Raw genomic sequence first — 25,863 nt, 5'->3', positions numbered from 1 at the left:
GCAGTCACTGGGAATTGAATCCGGGTCTCTGGCATGGCAGGTGAGAATTCTGCCATGAGCCACTGTCGCACCACCCAGGTTTCCCTTTTAAACCATGAAGAAGACTGAGGGGGGAATATGCTTATGGTAGAGCAGGGAGAGGAAGGTCATGAGTTGTTTGCACGTTAGATTCAAGATGTCTGTCAGATATCCAAATCTAGTAGGTAATTGGTTATGAGTATGGAATTCTGCTTTAGAGATAGAAATGATGAAGTTGCCAGCAAATGGTATTTAAAGCCATGAGACAGGATGAGAGCCCCAAGAGGGGAACATAGAAAATGAAAGGAAGTCTAAAGACTGACCCCTAATGGAATTCCCATGTCTGGACCAAAGGGAGATAAATAACAGGGAAGATGTAGCAGTTAATGAAGTATAAGAAAATCTATGAAAATGCGATAACCTGGAAGCCCAATTAAAAAAAAAAATGGGTCAAGAGTGAGAAGCGATTCTGTCAAATAACCTTGAGAAGTCAAGTAAAAGGACTGAAAGATGATCAATGGATTCAGCAATACAAAGTGTTACATCAGTGACTCTTGACAACAGTGGACAGGAGTGCACACAATGGGAGAAGAAATGGAAATTCTAAGTATCCGATACCTTTATTGAGGAATCTTGCTATTAATTGAAGCAAGAACTAGAGTAGGTGGAGGCAGATAAGGAATAAAGAATATATGCCTATGTGTTTTAAGACAGGAAAAATTATGTGTTATTATGTTGATGAGAAAGATCCAGTAGACAAGATCCATATTCCTTCTCCAAGGCAATGCAAGAAAGGGGACAACTAGGGTACAATGTCCTTGATTAAGGATAGGATCTAATTCACTGGAGGAGTTGGTCTTAGAAGAGTAAACCAGGAGGCAAGGAGACATAGAAGAGTGCATGGATTTATTACTTGTATTTTCAGATTACTTATATTTTTCTCGATGCACTAGAAAATAAGTTTGGTAGGTGAGTGAGAAGTGGGGGAGGTTTGAGAATAAAGAAGATATAAAATAGTTACTTAGTTTCTCTTTGGAGCAATAAAAATTGCTAAAATTGAGTGATGACTGCACAACTAAGTGAGGATACCGTAAGACATGGATTGTTTATTTTGGGCATTATTCATGATGCTCAATGGATGGATGTGGCCGAAGGGCACAAGGATTGAGAAGCAGAAAGGTGAGCAATGATGTATACATATAATAGAATATGGTGCAGCTACAGAAAGGAACAAAGTCATGAGGCATGCAATGAGGTGAATGAACCTTGGGGACATTATGTTGTGCAAAATAAGGCAGAAGCAAAAGAACAAATATTGTATGATCTTTTTTAGAAAACATAAGAAAATTGGTACCTAGATTTTAAGCTCTTATAACACATATTTATTCCTGAGCATTGTGTTTATTTCTAGATTCTGAGATTCTGTGCTATATGTGTAAATTTGGTATTTCCCTGGAAATTTGGGTACCTATGTGACACCTAAGGCTCAGAGTTGGAGTTCTGCAGCTGTGAAAGTCAGCATAGCTACATATAACTGTTAAAGAAACCAAAAAAAGAGTTCAGGCTTCAGTGAGAGATAAGAAATGAAGCCAATCTGGTTGGGACTAAGTTAAATGAGAATACAGAGTAAAGGATGACAGCGTCTGTATTTTAGAACTTCACCTATTATATGAGACCAAAGGAAGAGAGGTTTATTTTGTCCAAAATCTAAATTTTCTGTAGCACATAATCTAACTCAACTTATCTGGATAGTTCATTTAAACAACCCAAACACATGGACCCAGAATGAGAACAAGGGTTTATGTAATTCAGTACAGCTTAATGTAATATCCAGATACATCTCAGAGTATGTAGGGCAGATAATTAAAAAGTATTGGCAAAGTCCCTTGAGAGACTGGAGAAAAAATACGGAATTATTAAACTTTCCCACTTGGGATACCCCTGATACACTCTCAAACAGTAGGGACTCCCAAGGTCAATGTGTAGATCTTGAGGCTTGCTCCTATGAAATTTTTTCTGTACTGGAGAGGCTAAGCTTACCTATAATTATGCCTAAAAGTGACTTCCAGAGAACCTCTTTTGTTGCTCATTTGTGGCCTCTCTCTCTAAGCCCAATTCTGCAAGTAAAATCACTACTCTCCTTCCCCCCACTGCCCACATGGGAAATGACATCCAAGGGTGTGAGTCTCCCTGGCAACATGGGATGTGACTCCCAGGGATGAGTCTGGCCCTGGCATCGTGGGATCAACAATGCCTTCCTGACCAAAAGGGACAGAAGAAATGTAACAAAATAAGGTAGCAGTGGCTAAGAGAGTTCAAATAGAGTTGAGAGGCTATTCTGGAGGCTACTCTTATGCAAGCTTCAACTAGATAATGTTAATTGCCACAATTTGCCAAACCCCAACAAATATCACTCCTGTTAACACTCAAGAACACCCAAGGCTCTATCTGAGAGCCTACAAAAGTTGCATGCACTAAGTTTACTTTTCAGAAACCTAAAACCTTCAGATGGTTCCTAGGCCAGGGAGGTCCTGCCAGAGGTGCCAGTATTTCCAAGTACATCAACCTGTTCCATCCCTCAATCCTATGTCAACACCCCTTTTCAACATGAAAAAAGTTATTATGGGCATAACCCAAATATCTCTAAAGATTGGGAGAAGGATCAAAGGAGCAGGAATTATAACAGAGAGGTTAGGATTTAACAAATGAGTATGACTACTGAATCATTATATTGATATTTCTTTTTAGTCTCTAGTGTCTTAGAGCAGCTAGAAGAAAAAACCTGTAATTATAGAACTGTAACCCATACCAAACTTTGAACTCTCTTCTATAACTACTTGCTAAAATGTTCTTTTAAATTTACTGCTTTATTTGCATGTATGTTATACAATAAAACATGTAAAAAATAGTAACTTAGGAAGTAGGTCAGTGACTGGACTAGGGAAATGAACACTTGAGGTCAGCAGTCATGAATTTAAAGTGGGAGTAGTCAACATGGTTCCATTTTTCTTCAGCCTCTTTTAGCTGCATGGGTGCAGAAGTGGAATAGGCAGAGCTCAAGTATTCCTCCGTAATCACTCCCCCCACCCATGGTCTTGTTCCCTCATATAATAATATTGTATTGAGTTACAAGAATATGCCACAATTAACCCACTCACTTCTGTTGTGTCCACATTTTTATTATTTCAAATACTGCTGTAATGAACATCCTTGTGCGTGTCTTTGTGCATGGGACAGTTTCTAGTCTGGGGTTTATATACACAGAAGCGGAGTTGCTGGGTTATGAAGTATACTAAGCCACAATTTTATACTGATACTACTATATTATAATTCCCAAAATGATTATAACGATTTACATTCCCACCAACAGTGTACAAGGGTTCTCATATTTCTCCTGCAAGACTTAATTTTTGCCAGTCTAATGGGTGTGAAATAGTATCTCATTGTTTTATTATTTATTTTGGGGTGTGCGTGGGCCAGGAATCAAACCTTAGTGTCCCACATGGCACCCTCACTGTTTTATTTAGCAATTTTATTTTGACACTAAGCATCTTTCCAGTTGTAAGCTACCAACAAATCTCCAATCATTTGCTCATTCAAGAAAACTATATCGAGTAACTACTATGAGCCTGGCACTGTGGTTAGCAGGGGAAACAAAAAAAGTTAACCTTCCTGGAGTTTACCATCTAGTACAGGAAAAAAGAAAATCAAACAATCACAAATGCAGGCTGTGGTGGATAACATGAAGGACATTAACAGTAATCTATGACTATGTAAAAGAGAGAGACCAATTGAGTTGGTTTGGGAGGACAGGGCAGGAGTGAAACTGGCATTCTCCTGGCTTCCTTTTGCAATTTTGAGACTATTATTCCCACACTGTTGTATCAAACTTATTTTGCATCCCACATCTGGTTATACCACCCTCAATTTGCTGACGTGGTAGTCCCATTTTAGATATTTTAAGAAAAGATCCAATAGAAAAAAAATTGGAGTAGCAAAAAGTATTCAATGTCATTATTATAAAAATCAATACCAAAACCAATCCAAATTAACATCTCAACAGTAGGGGACTTGTTAAGGAGATCACAAGACTGCAGCACTATGGAAAATACTTACAACATTTTTTAAAAGTATGACTCAAGATTTATCTATAGTATGGACAAATGTAAATAAGTGATATTTAGGTAGCAGGGTTGTGGGTGAATTTAGGGGATTTAATTTTACTCAGTCAGGAAAAACATTCCAAAGCTCTTCAGCATTTTGTGTCTTTTTAGTCTCCAAACCAATCTGTCACCACATCCCTTTATCCTCTCACCCCCAATTACCCTATATAACAGGCCGCTCCTTGAATATAACAAGGTTCTGGTGACATCAGGGGTAAAGGTTAAGAGTTATGCCTTTGGAGCCAGACAGTCCAGGGTTTGAAGCCTGTATCTGCTGTTTGGGTGCTATGCTGGGCTAAATTACTTTACTTCTTTGGTGTTTCTCTTTCCATTATCAGACAAGACTATAATGCATATATTGGGTCTCTTCAGTACAATCAACTAGCTTAAACAAGGAGAAGCTATTGAACCACTAATGAGAAACTCACTGAATTCCAGGGAGTTCAGAAATCACTTCAGAGCTTCAGAAATCAAGCTGGGTCCAAGGACTTCAGGGATTGAAAACAAGAACACCATTGTACCAGCCTCCTTCTTCTCTACTATAATAGATCTCCTATCTCTGGTAAGGAATTGGTCTCCAGGGAGTTCTGGCCTTAAACTTCTTGGTCTAGCAACCCTCAAACCAAATTTCTCTGCTACCATTACTCAGAAAAAATTCTGGCAAGGGACTCTGACTGGTCCAACAAGGTCATATGCCTGCTACTATTATTACTGGGTCTGGTGGACGTGCTGACATATGTTACTGTGGTCAGTGAAGCAGAGATTGTTACCAGGAAGAGGAAAAGGGAGAAAAAAAGCTGAAGATGAGAACCACCACAAAATCCTCAAGAGGGATGTTTTAAAGATTAAATGAAATGACATATGTAAAGCTCTTAGCACAATGTCTTTCAGATAGTATGCTTTCAACAAATGGTACTTATTATAAACTCACCTGTGAAGAGTTCAGCAGTTAATCCCTTGGCCTGAGGCACCATTCCTTAATCTTAGCCAAATTCTGAAAACTGAAAAAGACAAACTGACTCCCATCCAACTAAGAAGGCTATTTATTGAAATAATACAAAGATGTTACAAGGATGCATTATATGTGGTCCTAAAAAGTTGGGTGTTCATAAGTGCATGGCATGTGGCTGCTAGGTCTACTCAATCAGCCACACATACCTCTGCCCTGTCAAGGAAGATATGTTGAGGCTCAGACTGGTTGGCTCCTGGCTAGGCTACATGCACAAATCAATGGTCTCCTTGAGTCTTCTGACAAAGTCTTTATAAACTTCTGTAACATTGGGGCAGCAATTTGTTATAATTCATGCGATTTCTGCAAGTAGTCTACTATGGAGATCCCCAAACAATCATCAGCAAAACGAGTTCCTGACCATCCTAGCTGTTCGGTAGGGGGGAGTCTGAGTAGAATTATTTATTGCCAAGCTGTGTATCAGACAACACAAGCATGGCCTTGGCAGTGTGTATGCTAAGCGTGGAGCATCATAAGGTTTCCTGAATGGTAAGCATCTTGGGAGGGCAGATCTGCCACAGAGTACCAGTCTTGTTTCACAGGTGGCAGATTCACTGGGCTAGACATCCCACATTTCAGTCTACATATACATCTTCCCTGTAAAGAATGCTGAAGAATGCTTGGGAGCTGCTTCATGCTGCCAGGATGAGAAAAGGACCAGGGCGCCTGCTACCCAGCATGCGAAGAAGCCAAGAGGAAAAATTCATGATCAGCACCACCCACATCACCCTTCTTGGCAATTTATCATTTTGGGAAAATTTGCTTATCTTAAGGAGGAGCAGTTCTTGTGTGAAAGGCATCAATGTTTCAAAAATTGTCTGCACTGTTGGTGCCAATGAACCAACAAAGGTTCTGGAAATTTCTTTAGGATAACTCTTGGGAGGTGTTACGGAAGTAGTAAGGGACAGAGTGGGACACTGAAGCTTACCTCATGATTCACTGAAGGAAAGCACCATGAACGTAAAAGACTGATTTTATGGTGAAATATTTCCTTAGCACATACGAGCCAACTGCTCTTTCTTCAAAGTGAGTCTAAGACAAAACTTATGTTAATGAGTAATTGGAATATGCTTTTCCACAGTAAAATTAATTTTGGGTAAAATTCTCCTTCTCTCTTAGTTTTGTGTTCTTTTCCAATGATCTGATATAGGAAGCTTGGGCAGTGCTTTTTCATGGGCATGATTTATGAAAAGCACAAAAAAAGGGACTTAATAGTACAATTATTATAGTTGGGCAAAGGAAAAAAAGCCACCAGCAGTTTAACCAATTACAGTCTGTTACCATTTTGGTGTGTAAACGTCCAATAAGTTGCTTTAAGTACGCCTGACAAATTTCCATGTGTCTTGCTGCCTGTTACACTTATATGAATTCCAGTGTCCAACCCTGGGGTGCTCATTATGTTTGTGCAACTGATTTATTTTACTTTAAAATTTATTTTAGATCCCTCTGAATTCCCAAATACCTTTCCAGTGGTAAGATCATGGAGCTAAAGATCCAGGACATCTGCATACTCTACCCAGCTCTGCCATTATAAGCTGTATGACTGTGCAAACCACTTCACATCTTTGGCTTTCAGTTTCTTCATCTGTACAATGAAGTGGTTGGACTAGTTGATCTAACTCTTTGAATGATTGAATTTCTGGAGGTGAAACTGGTTTCCATGGTGAATTTAGTATAAGACCTGCAGTTGGGTGCAGTTGTTAAGTGGTTTTAAAAATGCGTTTTTGGTCATGACTGCAGGAGCTTTATTTATAAAAAGGCTGTAAACAGTAAAGGATACAAGTCAAGCTGCTGAAGGCAGGGAATCCCTTGTATACATATATTTAAAAGCTTTATAATGTCCAATATATAGGCATATCATTTCTAGCTGATTATATATGGTATTTGTAGGTATTTGTACAGAAGTCTGTAATCAGATCTGAGAATGTGGCTTTCATGTATTAAAAAAAAATTCTGCCTACTGGCACAGAGTCTTCCCCACATATAATATACAAACACACATAATTCATTACATTCTCAAGTTTTCTCTCCAGTAAGAATGCTGAAGATAAAACAATAATATTTTCGCTAAAAGTTTCTGCACATCAGTTGATTTCAGGGTTCCTAGAGTTTATTTCTAGTATGAATCCTCTGGTGTTTAGTAAGAGCTGAGCTTCGACTGAAGTTTTTCCCACATTCCTTACAAACATAGGGTTTTTCTCCGGTGTGAATTCTCTGATGATCATGCAGGTTAGTTTTCTTTCGGAAGGCTCGTCCACATTCATTACATTCATAGGGTTTCTCTCCAGTATGAGTTCTCTCATGCTGTATAAGAGATGAACTTTGACTGAAGGCTTTCCCACAGTCAATACATTCATAGGGTTTCTCTCCAGTGTGGGTTCTCTCATGCTGAGTAAGTGATGAGCGTCTACTGAAGGCTTCTCCACATTCATTACATTCATAGGGCTTTTCTCCAGTATGAATTCTGTGATGTTCTATGAAACTTGTACTCCTTTTGAAAGCTTTTCCACATACATTACAATGATAAGGTTTCTCTCCAGGATGAGAAATAGGTGGCTGACTAAAAGCCTGTTCACAATCATAGGGGTTCTCTCCAGTATGGATTCTTTGATGGTCAGTAAAGTCTGTAATGTCCCTGAAGTCTTCCCCACAGTCATTACAATGATAGGGCTTCACTTCAGTGAGAGTATTTTCATCTTGAGTAAGAGATGAGCTGTGCTTGAAGTCTATGCTGTAATTATTACTTTGGTAAGGTTTACCTCTTTTATGAATTCTCATATGTTTATAAAGGGATGGACTCTGACCAAAAGCCCTCCCACATATGCTACATTCAAAAGGTTTCTCGCCAGTGTGAGTCCTTTCATGCTGGACAAGTGAAGAACATCGACTAAAAGCTTTCCCACACTCCTTACACTGGAAGGGTTTCTCTCCACTATGTGTAACCTCATGCTGAGTGAGGGATGTGCCATGCCTAAAGGATCTCCCACATAAATTACAACGGTAGGGTTTTTCCCCAGTGTGAATTCTCTGGTGTTGAACAAGGGAAGAGCTGCGCTGGAAGGCTTTCCCACAGAGACTACACTGATAAGGTTTCTCTCCAGTATGAGCATTCTCATGCTGACCAAGGGATGAGCTATGCCGGAAGGCCTTTCCACACACATTACATTCAAAGGGTTTCTCCCCAGTGTGAATTCTCTGGTGCTCAGTAAGCTGTGTCTTCCAGAGAAAGGTTTTCCCACAGTCAGTACATTGATGGTGTTTCTTTCCAGGATAAATTCCCTGATCGGTACCATTTGGAAATCCCTCTCCTTTATGAGTTTTCTCATGTTTACTAAGTGATGATCTATGAATAAAGGCTTTTCTACATTTATTACATTTATAAGGTTTCTTTTTGGCAAGGATATCATTCTGATTAAGTAAGTTTGAATTATGTCCCAAATTGCTTCCAAGTGTATCACATTCAATAGGTCTGATCCTTGAGGGAATATTTACTTGTGTAACCAAATCTGTGCTTAATCTAGAGTGTTCACCAAATTTATTCTGTTCAAAACTTTCCTCTGGTATGATTATTTTCTTCTGGGTATATGCATCTGGCCCCAGATATCTCTTCCAGTTTTCCTGGTGTCTCTCTAACTGGCTACTAACATCCCACGCATCTTCTAATGTGGCATGTGAGAAATCGTCTGTGCTACGGCATACTTCAGATATGCCCTGCTGTAGATTTGATGATTTGGTTGCAGGTCTGGTCTCCCAGTCTGAAAAACATCCAAAGTGCAAAAGTCCCCTATTCCTTCCTGTTGAAATAAACTGCTACAGAAGAAATGAGGAAATGAAAACAGTATAAATTACACTTGACACTACTGTGAAATTAGTCCTATAGCCTGGGGGAGAAGATGCAAAATGGAGAAAAGGAAGAGTGAGGAGAGATTATAGTAAAGATTGGAGACCTACAGTGTGTGGTAAATTGAGAGAATGAGGAAGGCCCATACAGAGGGGCTGGTTAGGGAACAAGGGAATAGGTAAGCAAGAGAGTGTAAGGCATAGATACAAATGGAATAGGATCAGAGTCCAGCTTGCAGGATCCTATCTATTCTTTATGTCTTCTGCCCACTTTACAAACCACCATAAAATCTATCTTCCTACTACGTCTACTTCATAATTTCTTCTGTTACCACTGAGGGCCTAGGTCTTCTACAGAGAAAATCTACAGCCATGATCTAACTGAATGATTCTTTGATGATACTTAGAGAGAGGGCTATACGTCATAACGTGAGAAAAAGCAGTATTTCAGGGGGCAAATTATACTTGCCCTTACAACTAGGGCTGTAGCTTTAGTCTATTTGAGTTCTAGTTCTACACTAATCACCTCTCTTGACCAAAAGGGGTTTATTTCAATCTGCATAATAAATTGACCTTTAAGTCCCTGTTTACCTTAGACTATCAAATGCAGAGAATTAACTAATTTCTAGATTCTCAGAACAGCAACCTTAAAAAAAAGTACAGAGAGGGAACTTTCTGAGGTGATGGAAATATTACATATTGACAGAGGTTTGGGTTAGATGGGTGAAAGCATTTGTGAAAACTGAATGGAAGGTTAACAAAAAAGCTGTGCATGTCATTGTATTTAGTTATTTTTTCTTCTCCATTTAAAAATAAAAAAGACTAAAAACAAACATTGAACTCTAGGTAATGGTATGCATGCTGTAGTATATACTGGTAAAATATACTCATGTCTGCAACTTAATTGGAAATGCACCAAAAAAATAAGATGGGCTGACAGATGGAGATATATGTTATAAAGCAAATATAAAAAAAATGGAACAGCTATAGAATCTAGGTAGTAAATATGTGGATATTTACTGTATAATTTTTTTCAACTTTTCTATATGTTTGAAATTTTTCATAATAAAATATTGAGAGGGAAAACAAATATTAAGGGGCCCCAAGCTCCCAAACTCCTTACCCTGGAACTAGACTCAATTCTAAACTCCTGGGGGCAGGGAATGCTTTGTATTTCTTGTATAATCTTCTCAGTGGGATATTCAAGAAATGCTTGTTGAAACAAATAAACGCAACAGTTCTCTTGCCAGATTCCATAGTAATCTATTAAATAATTTTTGACTGTCTTCTAGATGCTCTCTACTACAGAAAAAGCATATGCTACTAATTGGGAATATTAAAAGAAGTTCAACCTAAGTAGAGCTTGTTTTAGCAAGAAGAGAAAGATAATATTGGAAGGTATGATAGGGGACCATTAAATTGAAGAAGTTTCTATTTTCTGTAAGGAGATACAGGAAATAATAGCTAGATTTTGTCATAAGTGGGTGGTTTATGAAGATAAAGCATTAAAAGCCAATATGGTCCACAGACTGACGAATGGATAAACAAAATGTGGTAGAGCCATACAACAGAATGTTATTTGGCAATCAAAAGGAATGAAGAACTGATATGTGGTAAAACATGGATGAAACTTGAAAATGTAATGCTAAGAAGCAGTCACAAAAGGCCACATATTGTATAATTTGATTTATATAAAATGTTCAGAATAAGCAAATCCATACAGCCAGAAGGTACATATAGTTAGTTGCCAGGGGCTGGAGAGGGCAGGGGATGGGAAGTGACTACTAATGGGCTCAGGATTTTTTCCTGGGGCAATGAAAACATTCTGAAATAGTAGGGATGGTTGCACAAATCTGTGAATCTGAAAAACCACTTAATTGTACACTTTTAAAGAGTAAATTTTATGGTAGGTGAGTGATACTTCAATAAAGTTGTTATAAAAAAAAAAAGAAAAAGAAAAATCCCAGCATGGATTAAGATGAAATGAGCAATTTCAACTGGAAATTATAGCAATCTAAGCATAGGGCTGATTTAGGATGTTACCAGTAAAAATTAAAAGACAAGAAAATCTAAGCTATTTCTCTAAGTAGGAAAATAATCTACAGAGAGCATGTAGAGGGTTGAAGGAAAAAGTAGAATATACTGATTATGGTGTCTGGCCTAAGGGATTAGAAACCCAGTGGTATCTAATGGGGTAGGGTAGAAATGGGTCATGGGAAAGGTAGCAAAATGAAAGATGATTAATTTTTAGTTTTTTACATATTCAATATGAACTGAGTGGGGCTTGTAAGAAGAAAGGTCTCACGAAAAGTGAAAAAATGTGGCCAGAGTGCAAGTTAGGAAGATTTCCAAGTATATCACTAAAATAAATAGCTGAAACTACCAGAATGAAGGCACCCTTTAGGGAGATAATATAAAGAACAGAGGAAGAGGTTGGAGGTCAGATTACTTAAGGCAGATTTGCTTAGGAAGGAAAGCAAGGTAAACCAAAGACCTAAAAGCCAAGAAGCAATTAACAAGCAAGGACTGAAGGAGAGCATGATAATACAGGAACTATGGAAGGAGAAAATGAATCAAGTCAGAATAAAGAAGGGAGGGGAGGAAGATGGTATTGCTCTCAATGCAGGTGTTTTAGTAGTATAATCAGGAAAAGTCTGATGGCAAGTTACGAAGGGAGGGAGAAACAAGGTTGTGGGTATTTTCTACATGTCTGGGGCATCTGCAATGAAAGCAATAAGACAAAAAAAGAAGAATATATGGGGGTTCAATTAATTTCCAAATGAATATGAAATGGAATCTCTAAATGAAGAGAGACTGAGGCTGCCAGAGGAGAAAATAATCCAGCAAATGGGGCTACAGGATAGGCACAGATGCTATTCAGAGTTTAGGATAAAAGGTTACTTTTAGAAAGAAGGGGTACCATTTCCTCTTAAACCTACTAAAAGCAACAGCATCCCGTTGTAGAGGAGACAAACAAGGGAGTCACCTAGGAAAGCTCAAACCCAACTGCTCCCAAGTCAGCAATTTCAAGATGCTTCCCCCTTCCGAAGCTCTGCCATTATCTGTTGATTCCTACACACCTGATTTTCACTCATTTACCTGGACAGGAAGGTCTTTGGATTTCTCCTTCTGATATCCATGGCTCTTCTCCTTGCTCCAATTTGAAGATCACCTCTGGCTTGGAAACTTGATATCCTGCTCATGGGTAAATACACAAGATTTTGTTGTTTGTGCAAGTGGACAAAGAACCCTCCTATAAGTCAGTACTAGTCCTTGATTTTCAGGAACGCTGAAGGAAAAAAAAGGTGCAACTTAAGGAGTCATGTTATCAAATTGTCTATTTTCAATTCTGCAAAATATAGACCTTTTGCCTGAGAGCAGGATTAAAAACCATAAAGCTGGGCTACAAAGAGATTAGCAAACTCAGACCCTTGAACATCCTGCTCATAGTTACCTAAGGAATGAGCACCACAACCTTAGCAGTTGAGAGAGAAAAGACCCGCCAATAGGTAAGACACTGAGGGAAGAGGTCCTTACCAAGAGAAACCAGGTGGCTGTAGTTCTCCAGCATCACATCCCTGTACAAGCTCCTCTGAGCAGAGTCCACGTGGAGCCATTCTTCCTGGGTGAAGTCCACAGCTACATCTTTGAATGTCACTAATTCCTGTAGGATCACATTCCTGCTCAACGAGGTATCAACTCCACAAACATTCCCACAGCAATACTGGGAACATACCATAGGATCTACCAGAAGTGTGATCACAAATTTGATGGTCTGAGGGGGTAATATGGATTGTATACACTGGTGTTTAACTACAGAATGTTGTATAGTATTTTGTAAGGCAGGCAGGATAGTCATGAAGGCCAACTGTCCTCAAAACCTGTATCTCCATTTAGCTCTTGTTTTTCTTCAATGCCAAACCTTTAAACAGTCATCCATTTCTTGCCCATTTTCTTCCCTTGTGGAATGTTACAAAATCCAAATATGGTGGGGAGTAAAAAGTGACAGCCTTCCCTCATTCCCATCACCAACCTCACTTTACTTCCCCAAAATAACCACAATTAACAGTTTGATCTGTATCTTTAGCATCTCCTTTTCATGTTTAATACACACACACAAATCTTTTTGTAAAGTACCAAACATATTGTTCTACAACTTGCTTTTTACATTTAATGATATCTTGGAGATCTTTCCATAGTGGTATACGTTAACTTCACCCTATCCCTTTGAACTGCTTCCTAGTACTCAGGAGTACAGCAGTATAATAATATAGCCACTGCCTGAAACCAACAGTGTCCCATTGCACTTAGAATAAAATTTAAACTCCCCCCTCACTTACCAGGTTCTAGCTATGCTCAATCTTTTCATTCTTTGAGTACATCAATCCTATTCTCACCCAGGGCCTTTATACTTTCTTCCTGCCACCCCTAGAACTTCCACAAGTCTGACCATTTGTTAATTAGGACTCATTTCAAGTGCTACCTCCTTGGAAAGGTTGTCTTAACACCTCCCTCTAATTTGCTCTTCATCACATTATTGTTTAATTTTTCTCATATTACAGGTAACTCTCACTGTCCAAATTCTTGCTATATAAAACTCAGCAATCAAACAGATTCAGATAGGAAAGGACACTTGTACTTCTAACAATAATCTGAGATTAGCTTACTCATTATTGTTTTTTTTTCCCACTGTAAGCTCCATGAAAGCAAGAACTTATCCATCTTGATCAAGTATAGGCCCAGTGCCTAGAACAATTCCTGACACATAGCATATGCCTGAAAAATACTTGGCAAGTAAATAAATGGACCAGTTACGTTAGCTGACAGTTAAACTGCTTCCAATATTTTGCTATTACAAACATTATTGTAATAAATATTCTTTGTGCAAACATGCTAGAATTTCTCTAGGACAGACAATCAGAATTGGAATTGCTAGGTCAAAGGTCTTTTCACACGTCTTACCCTACTCTAGGCATGCTTCTTCTTCTGCTACCCCACTGAAACCAGGCTGGCTAAGGCACTATGTCTCCCACTTGTAAGCTCTGATGGTTGCGGGCCTTGTTAAGCCATCAGGCACCTGTGATCACATCCTCTTATAAAAATATCTCCTTTGTCCCTGGTTAGACTTCTACCCCAGGAAGTATATAATAACATACAGTAAAGACAATTACTGCAAAAAGATACTGAAAGTAGAGCTGTTGAGTTAGCTGGAGTAGTGAGGGAAGGTTTCATGGAGATTTCTGCCTTATCTGGTTCCGTTTTTCTCCATTTGCTCAGCTATAGCTGAACTGGACTTCTCTCAATTTCCTTGAAGGTACCACTCTCCTTCTTTCCCACCAGTTCTTTTCCTTAGCTAGTATCATTTCATATTTCAGATGTTAGTTAGTGGATCTTAAGTGAAGTCATCAATCCCTCTCTTTTGTGCTTTCAGCCACTTTGTATACCCACAAGTATTCAAATAAATCTAATAATCTAGTTAATGCTTGTCTTCCTGGTTAGAGTGTAAGTATTATGAGAGCAGGGACTATGCCTTTTTTTTTTAGCCTCTAATATATCAGTGCTCAGCAACTGCCTGACCCACAATAAACATCTATTTACTGACTGAGATGAGTCTTAAGAAGATAGATGAGATTTGAATTTGAGAAAATACAGGAGTGGCTCTATCTCTTACTAAGTGAAGGTAATGACCACATCCATTCAGAATACTGGCTCCTCTGTACCATATTCCTGCTCGGCACTGAGGCTATAGCTCCATTTTAAAGGGAAGGGTTGAAATGTGGGAGATTTTTTCCAATGGAAGACAGGCACCTGACTGTGCCAGATAAGAGGACATTAGATATCTACTAAGTGCCTGGCTTTCCTACAGAGAGAGTGGCAGAATAAAAATGCAAATGAAAAACACCACAGTTCTTGAATAGATTTATTCAAGTTTATTTAAAAATATGTTATTTATTAGAGCATGATATGACACATTACATACTAAAGCAAGCCACTTCAGGTGTTCAGAGCAGGGACACATGGGAGATGAAGGGAAATCTTCAAGGAAAGCTATGCACTAGGCCTTAAGAGGCAAGTACCACTTGAGTGGGAGAAGAAAAAATGGGACTCCAATTCAGGGACTGAGAAACTTAAGAAAGGAAGGCTTGGCCTGGTTGCACCTGGCCAACAATGTTAAAAGGTTGGACCAAGGCAGACATTTTAAGTTGTGGTAACTAACACCATTATGTACCGTGTCTTCCAAACATATAACCCCTTTGGTTTAGCAATAGTCAGCTGTCAACCTAGATTCCTTTGCTCTGGTCTATATTTAACACATGGGCTCCTGCTTTTACTCTGCTTCCCCAAAGACATTTCACTAATGGTAAAAAAATATACTGATCACTAAACAAACATCTAATCCATCATTTCTTGCCTTGACAGGATAACAACTAGCCTCTGGTATTCTATTCTTTTTTCCTACAGTCACTTCTCAAAAACACACAAATTTGATCACGCTCAGAAACCTTTAATGTATTTCCACTTTTCCCTCTACCGTCCTCACGCTAGTACATGCCACCATCATCTCTTTCCTTGACTAATGCTACAGTCTCCTAACCAGTTTCTCCTTTTCCCATATTGCCCTCCATCAAGTGCCCATTCATTAACCAGAGTGATTCTGTTAAAACCTGTCAGCTCACATCACTCCTCTGCTTAACACCCACCAAAAGTATCCTCCATTCACTCCCAGTAAAAGCCAAAAGGCCTACAGTCCTTCACAACCTGGCTCCCTGCTACCTCCCTAACCTTATCTGGAACCTTATCCCCTCCCTACCTATTGCTCTCCTCTTCACTCACTCTGTCCTCCTTATGATTTCTGGAATACATTAAGAATATTTCTGCCTTACAGTTTTTGCTGACTGTTCCCTTGTTTGGAAGCCTCTTCTGGAAGATATACACATAGCTCCCCACTCACTTCCCTCAGCTCTTTGTTCAAATGTCACCTCATCAGAGCAACCTTTCTAGGTTACCCTACATAAAACAGCACTCTCAACCTGCACTGTCATTCTCCATTCTATCTTTCTTCTACATAGCCCTCAACACCAAACATATAAAAATTTTATTTGCTTAAAGTCCTTATACCACATCAGAATGTAAACTTCAAAACAGCAGGTATATTATCTATCTTCATTGTTGAATCTCTATTGCCTAGAATAGGCCTGGCACAGACTGGGTGCCCCACAAGTACTTAACAAATACTTGCCTTGAGATGAAAAATAAGACTTCATAGCATCACCTTCACAACCCTTTATAGACCTAGTCCTTATCCTACCCCCACAGTCTCATCTCTGGCTTTGCCTCCTCACATACACCATAATTAGGCCATGCAGGAAAGTAAGAATTCCTTGAAAGTAATATTTCTTGAAATAAAAAATGCTCTCTTCCACCTCTGCAAATTCTGCTTCAAAATGCTCCGCCCTCCCTCCTCTGCCTGGCTAATATTTACTGTTTCACTAAGACTTGGTCAAGGTCTCCCCTCTGAGGCTCCATTCCTACCCCCAGGTCTGAGCTAAATACAATATCCTCACAGCACCACTCTCTGGACTTCTCTCCAGTGAAGCTCTTAAGACACTAAATTAAGGCTGTCTGTTTACCTATTGCTTAGTCCCACCAGATTCTATGCTCCCAGAGGGTCAAGACCTTGTCTCAGGCACCTTCAAATCTCCAGAGGCCAGAACAAGTCTGGTACATAGGTGTGTTAGTTAGATTCAGTTGTCAACTTGGCCAGGTGAGCGTACCTAGTTCTGCTGCTGCAGACATGAGCTAATGGTACGTGAACCTCATCTGTTGCTGATTTACATCTGCAGCCGGTGAGGAGGCGTGCCTGCTGCAATGAAGGACGTTTGACTTAATTGGCTGGTGCTTAAATGAGAGACCACAATATAGCACAGCCAAGCAGCTTGGCATTCCTCATCTCAGTACTCGCAGTTCAGCCCAGGCCTTTGGAGATGCAGAAAGAAGTCACCCCGGGGAAAGTTGTTGGTACCCAGGGACCTGGAGAGAAGACCAGCAGAGAACATCCTGTGCCTTCCACATAAGAAAGAACCTCAGTGGAAAGTTAGCTGCCTTTCCTCTGAAGAACTAACAAAATAAATCCCCTTTTATTAAAAGCCAATCCGTCTCTGGTGTGTTGCATTCCGGCAGCTAGCAAACTAGAACAATAGGGTTTCAAATATTAAATAGATAAAATGAACTCTAAGATCCTTGATTTGAGTTAGCCACTCTGAGTTAGATCAAATTACGGTATTCCCAAAACTGCAGGCCACACCGTGGACTGTAATAAATTGACCCACAATGCCTAGACAGTTGCCCAGCCCTTCTTTCTGATATAACAGGACCACATCATCAACCCTTTCAAAAAATTAACAAGGTAATCAAGAGGTATCAGATGCTCCATTTCTTCACGCGACATAAAAAGGCCCTTGGCTCAATGGAACCCAAAGCAAAAACTACATACTCTAGGTTGAGAAGACTCGATTTCATGGCCCCCAAAGAGGCTCACATCTAATAAATGTGTACATACTTAGTCAAATCACAGACCTCCTGGAGATCCAGTTTTCTCATCTAGAACATGAGAAATAAGCTTTAAGAGCAGAAGAGGTGAAAAGGCACTTCCAGAGAGGACAACACGTGTAAATATTAAGAGACACACTTCTTTCAACTCTGTTATATACCAACTCAGGGGAGAAATAGGTTCAAACTGTAAAGAAATGCACTTTACAAAGCTGAAAACGAGGGAATGGTGGCTGATGAATAAAAATGATCTAATCTATAAAAACCATCTCTTAGAGATCTAAGTTAGTTTGCCCAACTAGAATACAATATATTTACTGCTTGAGTAAGCACTTTCCCTCAAGTACTTAATCCACTCTGATACCAGACTGATAAATTTGCTAAACTGAAAGCAAACAGTATACTAACAAATGAATACTCAGAGAAGAAAAATTATTACTGTTAATCTTTATACACATGCGTGGATAACCTATTTAGGTATACAGCAGTATTATCTATAGTATTCCAAACTGAAAACATGGACATTCTTCCTTTTCCCTTTTTGCTCCAGTCAACAAAGCCTTCAAAAATGTCTCCTAAATTCAATCCTTCCCTCCAATCCTTCTAATCCAGCTCAAATTCTCCCTTGCCAATGATGGCATTAAGCCAGGCAATAGCGCTCGAGAGCTGCATGGTCTAATATGGTAGCCAGTGGCCACACTAGTCACTACTGAACACTTGAAATGGGGCTGGTTCAAATTGGGATGCGCTGAAAAAGTAAAATACATACTGGATTTCAAAGACATAGTCCAACAACAACAACAAAAAAGAATACAAACTAGTCATTATATTAATGTAATACTGATTACATGTTGAAAAAATATTTTGTATGCTGGGTAAAAGTACAGTAAAAATTTTAATTTCACCTGTTTTCTTTTTAATTTTTAAAAATGTGGCTACTAGAAAATTTTAAATTATACACGTAGCTTGTATTATATTTCTTTTGTATAGTTCGGTTCTAGATTGTCTCCCAGCCACAGATGTCTCTTCACCCCAGACTATCCTATCTGGGTTACTAAATCATCTTTCTCTCAAACTTTTCCTCCCCCACATCTACCATACACTCCATGCTTCCACTACATGGGCTCTGCCATTCATTCCCTGGTCATATAATTTCTTCTTGGATCTTCCTGTCTTTGTACATTCTATATTGATCATAACGCACTTCTTCCTTCAATTCTACAGGACAACTTCATGGTCATCTTTGTAGAACAATTTCAATGTTCTCTTTCCTTTTGGAGCTTTTCCAGATCTACCACCCTGCCTATCCCTTTCAACTCCTTTCATCTCCATTTCAGAACTAAAGTCATTTATTTACATTTTTCTCCATCAGTTTCTCAAATTCCTTGAGTACTGAGACCATATCCTTTTCATTTCAGTATTCTCAACACCAAACATGTTGGGAGTTCCCATAATCACCTGGGCAACTTTTCTAAATTACCCATGCCTATAAGATCCTGTCAAGTATCTCCTCATGTGATTCATTATAATAGACAACAGCTAATATTTACAGAATGCTCACCACAGGCCACACACTGAATGCAGTCATTTATCTGCACCCTCTCACTAAATGTTCTCACTGAAACCTTACCACAGCCTCACAGGAAGCAGATACCACTTCCTGACTGGTTCTGAAGTATAACTTTGGTTAAGAACCACTAGCTGGTATGGAGCAGGCACCACAGAAATATCTACTGAATGAATGAATATAGAATCTGATTAATTCTTAAGCCACTTTGAGGATAAAACAATTACACATTAGTAAACTAAATTCTTGGACTGTAAAAGCAGAGCCAAGGTGAAAATCACGATATTAACAAACAAAACTTAAAGACGGTTCCTTTTAAACATCAGCCAAACAGAAAAATTGCTGGCAAATCTAGTAAAAAGAAATTTTAAAAATAATAAATTCATTTAAATATAAGGGAATAAACAAGACAATAATGTACACAGCAGTATGTTAAGAAATGTGAAAAACCTTACTAAAGTGGATAGTTTTAAAATTCTAAATTACCAAGGTTATCACCAAAAAAAGTAGAAATCTTAATAACTGAGGAGGTTATAGAGATAACTGTCCTCAAGTCATCCTCTATAAAAGTCACAGATCTAGGGCAGGTCACAGTGGCTCAGCAGGCAGAATTCTTGCCTGTCACGCAGGAGACCTGGGTTCAATTTCCGGTGCCTGCCCATGCAAACAAACAAACAAACAAACAACAACAAAAAAGAAGTTATAAATCTAAATATCTGATAGGTAAATTCTTTCAAAAAATAGAGAAAAAAATGAAAAGCAATCTGAATGCTTCTACAAATTAAGGATAACATCAAAACTTGTTATGACATCAAAACTTGTTAAAGAGAGCACGCACACACACTCTCAAGGTATCTTACCTAAAAATGGAGACAAAGAAATTTCTAATTGTATTCTGAAAGAATAATCTACTGTAACTAAAGGAGATTTTATCCCAATATCATTTATAAAGTTGAAAAATTAAAAACCTAAATGTTCAACCCAAATGGTTAATTAAATTTTGGTACATTCATGCAAAAAAAAAAATATATATATATATATATATAATACAGCTATTAAAAGTGATAAAAAAATAGGAAAAATCCTTATTAAAAATGTTATGAAATTTAAAACATTATGATTTAAAATGTTTAAGAGAAAAACTATGCATAGGGAGAAAAGGAAATTCATAAAAACAGATAAAAATTTTCTTTTCTATTAAAAAGCCTATATATATGTATTCTCACATATTTTTTAATAAGATACATTTTTATCAAATAAAAGTTGTAAAAGAATAGAAAAGTCAGCAAAATAATCATACTTTTGAAGTAGGTCTTAGAGGAACAACCTAACATTGTCTCAAAGATGAAATTTCTTAAAACTGTTTAGTGAAAATCACATTGTTTTATGCAATTATATTATCAGAAGATTAGGGTCATTGTAACTAAAAATATATATAATTTTTGTTATATTAGAAGTATAAAATGCAGAAATAATGCTGTTTGGGGTTAAATGGTTATGAATGTTCCTAAGATCACCACTTACTCTGGAAGAAAGGGTTGACAGAAGGAGTCAAATAGCCTACCCTATAAGAGCTCAAAACCTAGTAGAGACGGATGGGTAAACAAACCACTCCATCTGATGTAAGAACAGCACTGAGAGGTGTGCACAGATGCTGTGGGAATGCACAGGAGGACACCCAATGTGGCCCAGCAGGAGTGTCTGAGCCGAGACTTGCAGATCAGTTCCAGTGGTTGATAAAGGCAACCTCCAGACAGAGGGCAGTAAAATGTTCTGACCCCTTGGCTCAGCAAGGAACTTGGTTTCCCCTAGTGGCCCAGGGACATCTTGTCTGAGCCAAGTTTTGTTAGATCTATTTATCCTGGTGATTTGACCAGACAGCTCATAGAATCTGGAATCAACAGAGACCAGGTCTTGAGCCCATTTCCTTTTCATAAAGGTAGAACATCAAGAAATTTGGTCTGCATATGCTGTTTTTGTTTATAAAGCTTTCCCCATTACCTTACTGTTCTAGTGAGTTGAACTATATCGGCAATTTTTTTTTCCTAACTAAAAATGTAGTACAGGTATAATGAAGAGCAGATGATAGGATGAGCAGGATGTATAGAGTTTATATAGTTATAGCTTCAACACATATAGATACCAACAATTCTAACAGCATCCTGCCTCTTCCATCTCTGCTCCCATTCCCAGCCCACTGCTGGAGTTACTTCAGATATTTGTTAGTTACGCCCAGGGGGAAGGCCCCACTCCGACTTACGGTAGACCAAGATAGCAGCATAACATGCACCATAGTATGTTCTCTCATAGAATATCTGAACAACTAGCAAAAACTGGAACAGCCACCTTCCTCAAAACTCCAGAAGAGATGAAGGGATGCACTACTGGCCAAGTGCCAAATCAAGAAAAAGCAGCTCTAACAGAGTAGGTGAAGCTCACTGCTAGTCCCTCCTTGACGTGGTGTGGAGCCAGCCTTGACTCCAATTGTAGAGCCCTAGCCCTGTTCCCAAGGAAACAGAGTAATCCCTATGCCTATACTGGAGTGCCTGTAAGTCAGTGACAGACTATCTGGTGGAAATCTAAAGACTGAGCCAGGAAACTTGTCTCAGCTTACCCTCTTAGAATATATCCTGAAGACAGAATCAGCGTGAAGACAGCTATAGCATTGTTAAGAAACACTTAAGTCAAAATGGCCTGAGGAAAAGGACTACCTGCCTTAAATCATACAATACAGCACCCAGGAGAGGGATGAGGGTCTCTTTCATGGGTATTAGAAAGGGTATTGTCCACCTCCTATGACTGGGAGAATACCTAAGGCCACTAACAAGCACATGACCAGGAAAAGAAGCAGGCTCCATAGCTCCATCCAGGATCAGATAAGACAGAGAGAGCCTTCCCTCTGTATATGCCTTTGGCTGATCTTGATAGAAGGGCTAAAACTCTGAAGGAAACCACTAGCCAAAACAGGGCCAATTTGTAGACTGGTGCAAGGTGCTTTTTGCTTTGACTGGCTCCCAGCACTCAAGAATTTTTGTCATTATCACTAACTGGATACAACTTTAAGGAACAGACAATTCAGGGACTAAATCCCAGAGTTAACAGCTTTAAATATTAAAATGTACAGTGTGGGGCGGTGCAATGATGCATATACTGGCAGAATTTTCACCTGCCATGCCAGAGACCAAGGTTCATTTCCTGGAGCCTGCCCACGCCAAAAAAAAACAAAAACAAAAAAACACGCAGTGTGCAACAGAAGATTATAAAACAGGAAATGATGGTTCTTCCAAGGAAATGTGATAAAGATCCAGAAACTATCAAGGAAGAGGGCCAGATTATGGGCATACTAGACAAAGACTTTTTTAAAAAAACGATCCTCAAAATGCTCAAGGAGATAAAGGAAAACACAGAGAAAGAACTAAAAGATTGGTGATTGGAGCACAACATTGTGAACACAATTAATAGTAATGAACTATATATTTGAATGTGATTAAAAGGAGAAATTTTAGGTTGTCTATATGTTACTAAAATGAAAGTTTGTTTTTTTTAAATCTAAGACTATAAAACACAAACAGTGAACTCTACTGCAAATGACAGACTATAGTTAATAGTACAATTATAAAAATGTTCTTTTATCAACTGTAACAAGTGTAACACACTAATGCAAGGTATTATAGGATGGCATGGGAACTTTATTTTACGTATGATTTTTCAGTAAGCCACTACCTCGCCAGTAGTAGTAATAATAATAATAATAAATATATAAGAATCAGACAAGAGAGCAAGTATTTCCAAGGAAAGGGGAGTTTAATTTTAGACACATTTCTGGATGTGTGGTCTTGATGGCTAAGTTAGGTGCTTTCTTTCTTTTTTTGGGTGTGTGTGTGTGTGTGTGCATGGGACAGGAATCAAACCCGGGTTTCCTGCATAGCAGGTGAGCATTAAGTGCTTTCTTGATATCTCTGTATCTATCTTGGTTTTTATTTGCTCATATCATAGGCATTCAAAAAAATATTGGTTGACTAACAATCTCACTTGGTGAAGATTAAAATAAAATAGACCATGGGGGGAAAAACACACTAATGAATATGAGGAAAACAATGAATGAACAATATAATAATCCCTTTAAGATTCTCAATAGGAACCAAACAGAAACACTAGAAATGAAGAACACAGTAACTGAAATGAAAAATTCCCTTGAGGGTTTCAATAGCAGACTAGAGCTGGCAGAGAAAGAATCAATGATCTTGAAGACAACTGAAATGATTCAGACTAAGGAGCAGAAATAAAAAAGGACTTTAAAAAGTAAATAGAGCTGAGACTTCCGGGCCAAGATGGCGGCTTAACAATGTGAGCATTTTAGTTCGTCCTCCAGAACAACTACTAAATAACCAGAAACAGTACAGAACAGCTCCTGGGGCCATGTCAGTGACTGGACACACAGCATACCCCAGCCTGGACCAGCTGGACCGGCTGCGAGCTCCCCCAGAACTGTGAATTTCCTAAGCTGCGCCAGCCGGTGCCCCTTCCCCACAGGCTGCTTCCCAGAGGGAAAGGAGAGAGACTTTACAAGCAGTAGCAGGTGAGCCCAACCAAACGCCAATGGAATTAAGTAACAAATTCTGACTACTAAAAATAGGCCCCCAGCTCAGGTGAACCTGGTCAAAGCAGAGGTCACTCATTTTAGCCCCAGTGCCAAGGGGGCAGGGCTGATGGAAAAAGGAAAAAAAAAGAAGGAAACAGAGGTTTTTGTGTGGCTGTGTTTCTACAAAGGCTTGACTGTCTTTGGATACAGCGCCAGGGCTCCTCAGGCTGCAACTGCCCCAGGCATAGGCAGAAACAAACTCATGTGAGGGCTTGTCTGGAACCTGTGCCTTCCCCAGGGGAGGGGTGAAGCCCAAATCAGGTGGAATCCCTCCCTCAAGGAATTCAGACCCCAGGGCTTCGTAATTTGAAGCTGTTAAAACCAGCCTACAACCTCGCCTCCATCTCCACGGCACCCCGAGCAGGGAGAGTCTGCCAAAGTTAAAGGTACCGCATCATCTTATGCTGGTGGGACCTGCAGGCAGACAAGCACCACATACTGGGCAGGAAAAATAGAGCCCAGAGACTTCACAGGAAAGTATTTCAACCTGCTGGGTCTCACCCTCAGGGAAAACTGACACAGGTGACTCTTTCCTCCTGATAGGAGCCCAGTTTGGTCTGGGAAAATCTGGCTGGGGTCTATAATATCTAAGTAGACCCTCCTAAGTGTGTGTGAGGGGGGAAGGCACCATACAAGCAGGGCAAGAAACAAGAAAACAAGAACTGAAAAATTCTCCTCTGTTAAACAAAACTTAAGCTAGAGGTCCAGATAAAGCTGAACTGAATGTCAAAGAACAGACAAACAACAAATTCATCCAGCAAGAAAACCCTAGGTAAAAGAAGTGAAAGCAATACCCAGAATAAACTAATTAAGGTAATTAAAAGCCTAGACGCCAGCAAAAAATAATAAATCACACTAGGAAAATTGAAGCTATGGCCCAGTCAAAGGAACAAACCAGCAATTCAAATGACATACAGGAGCTGAAACAATTATTCAGAATATACAAACAGACATGGAAAACCTCATCAAAAACCAAATCAATGAATTGAGGGAGGATATAAAGAAGGCAAGGAATGAACAAAAAGAAGAAAACGAAAGTCTGAAAAAACAAATCATAGAATTTATGGGAATTAAAGGCATGGTAGAAGAGATGAAAAAAACAATGGAAACTGTCATGGTTAGGGACAGGTGTCAACTTGGCCAAGTTGTGGTACCTGTTCATCTGATTGGGCAAGCACTGGCCTGTCTGTTGCAATGAGGACATTTCATAGGATTAGGTCATGATCACGTCAGCTACATCCACAGCTGATTCCATTTGTAATCAGCCAAAGGGGAGTGTCTTCTGCAATTAGTGATGCTAAATCCAATCATGGGAAGCCTTTTAAGGAGGACTCAGAGGAGACAGGTTCCATTCCTGCTTTGGCTGGTGAGCCTCTCCTGTGGAGTTCGTCCAGGCCATCCATTGAAGTCATTGGCTTCGCAGCCTGCCCTGTGGATTTTGGACTCTGCATTCCTACGGTCACGTGAGACACTTTCATAAATTTTATATTTGCAAGTGTTCCCTGTTGGTTCTGTTTTTCTAGAGAACCCTAACTAATACAGAAACCTACAATGGTAGATTTCGAGAGACAGAACATAGGATTTCTGAACTGGAGGATGGAACATCTGAAATCCGGCAAAAAAAAGAAAATATAGGGGAAAAATGGAAAAGTATGAGCAGGGACACAGGGACCTGAAAGACAATATGAAGTGCATGAATATACGTGCTGTGGGTGTCCCAGAGGGAGAAGAGAAGGGAAAAGGAGGATAAAAACTAATGGAGGAAATTATCACTAAAAATTTCCCAACTCTTACGAAAGACTTAAAATTACAGATCCAAGGGCGGGCCACCGTGGCTCAGCAGGCAGAGTTCTCGCCTGCCATGCTGGAGACCCGGGTTCGATTCCCGGTGCCTGCCCATGCAAAAAAAAAAAATTACAGATCCAAGAAGTGCAGTGTACCCCAAACAGAATAGATCCAAATAGACATACTCTAAGACATCTAATCAGAATGCCAGAGGTCAAAGAGAAAGAGAGGATCTTGAAAGCAGCAAGAGAAAAGCAATCCATCACATACAAGGGAAGCCCAATAAGAC

The 25,863-nt window shown here is 39.2% G+C and overlaps 1 protein-coding gene and 1 long non-coding RNA gene across 5 annotated transcripts in view; one reads left to right on the top strand and one right to left on the bottom strand.

The window, feature by feature from the left end:
- The window catches only part of LOC143659647 (uncharacterized), a 33,842-nt gene extending 20,714 nt beyond the window's left edge, over positions 1–13,128 (top strand). The window contains exons 3-4 of the long non-coding RNA XR_013163628.1: positions 4,620–4,743; positions 12,138–13,128. This is a non-coding gene — a long non-coding RNA (uncharacterized LOC143659647). The remainder of the gene's footprint in view (positions 1–4,619; positions 4,744–12,137) is intronic.
- The window catches only part of ZFP90 (ZFP90 zinc finger protein), a 36,948-nt gene continuing 12,045 nt past the window's right edge, over positions 961–25,863 (bottom strand). For 2 of the 4 annotated variants that reach the window (XM_077132832.1, XM_077132833.1), the window contains exons 3-5: positions 12,568–12,694; positions 12,130–12,225; positions 961–8,945 (exon numbers count right to left, since the gene is read on the bottom strand). In XM_077132832.1, coding sequence (XP_076988947.1) covers positions 7,294–8,945; positions 12,130–12,225; positions 12,568–12,694 — 1,875 coding nt within the window. In that variant the 3' untranslated portion in view covers positions 961–7,293. The remainder of the gene's footprint in view (positions 8,946–12,129; positions 12,226–12,567; positions 12,695–25,863) is intronic. The other 2 variants (XM_077132831.1, XM_077132830.1) reach the window with 1 other exon arrangement.

This window comes from Tamandua tetradactyla, chromosome 16 (assembly GCF_023851605.1).
Source record: "Tamandua tetradactyla isolate mTamTet1 chromosome 16, mTamTet1.pri, whole genome shotgun sequence".
Classification (NCBI taxonomy): Eukaryota; Metazoa; Chordata; class Mammalia; order Pilosa; family Myrmecophagidae; genus Tamandua; species Tamandua tetradactyla.
This window is presented reverse-complemented; position numbering and strand designations above follow the sequence as displayed.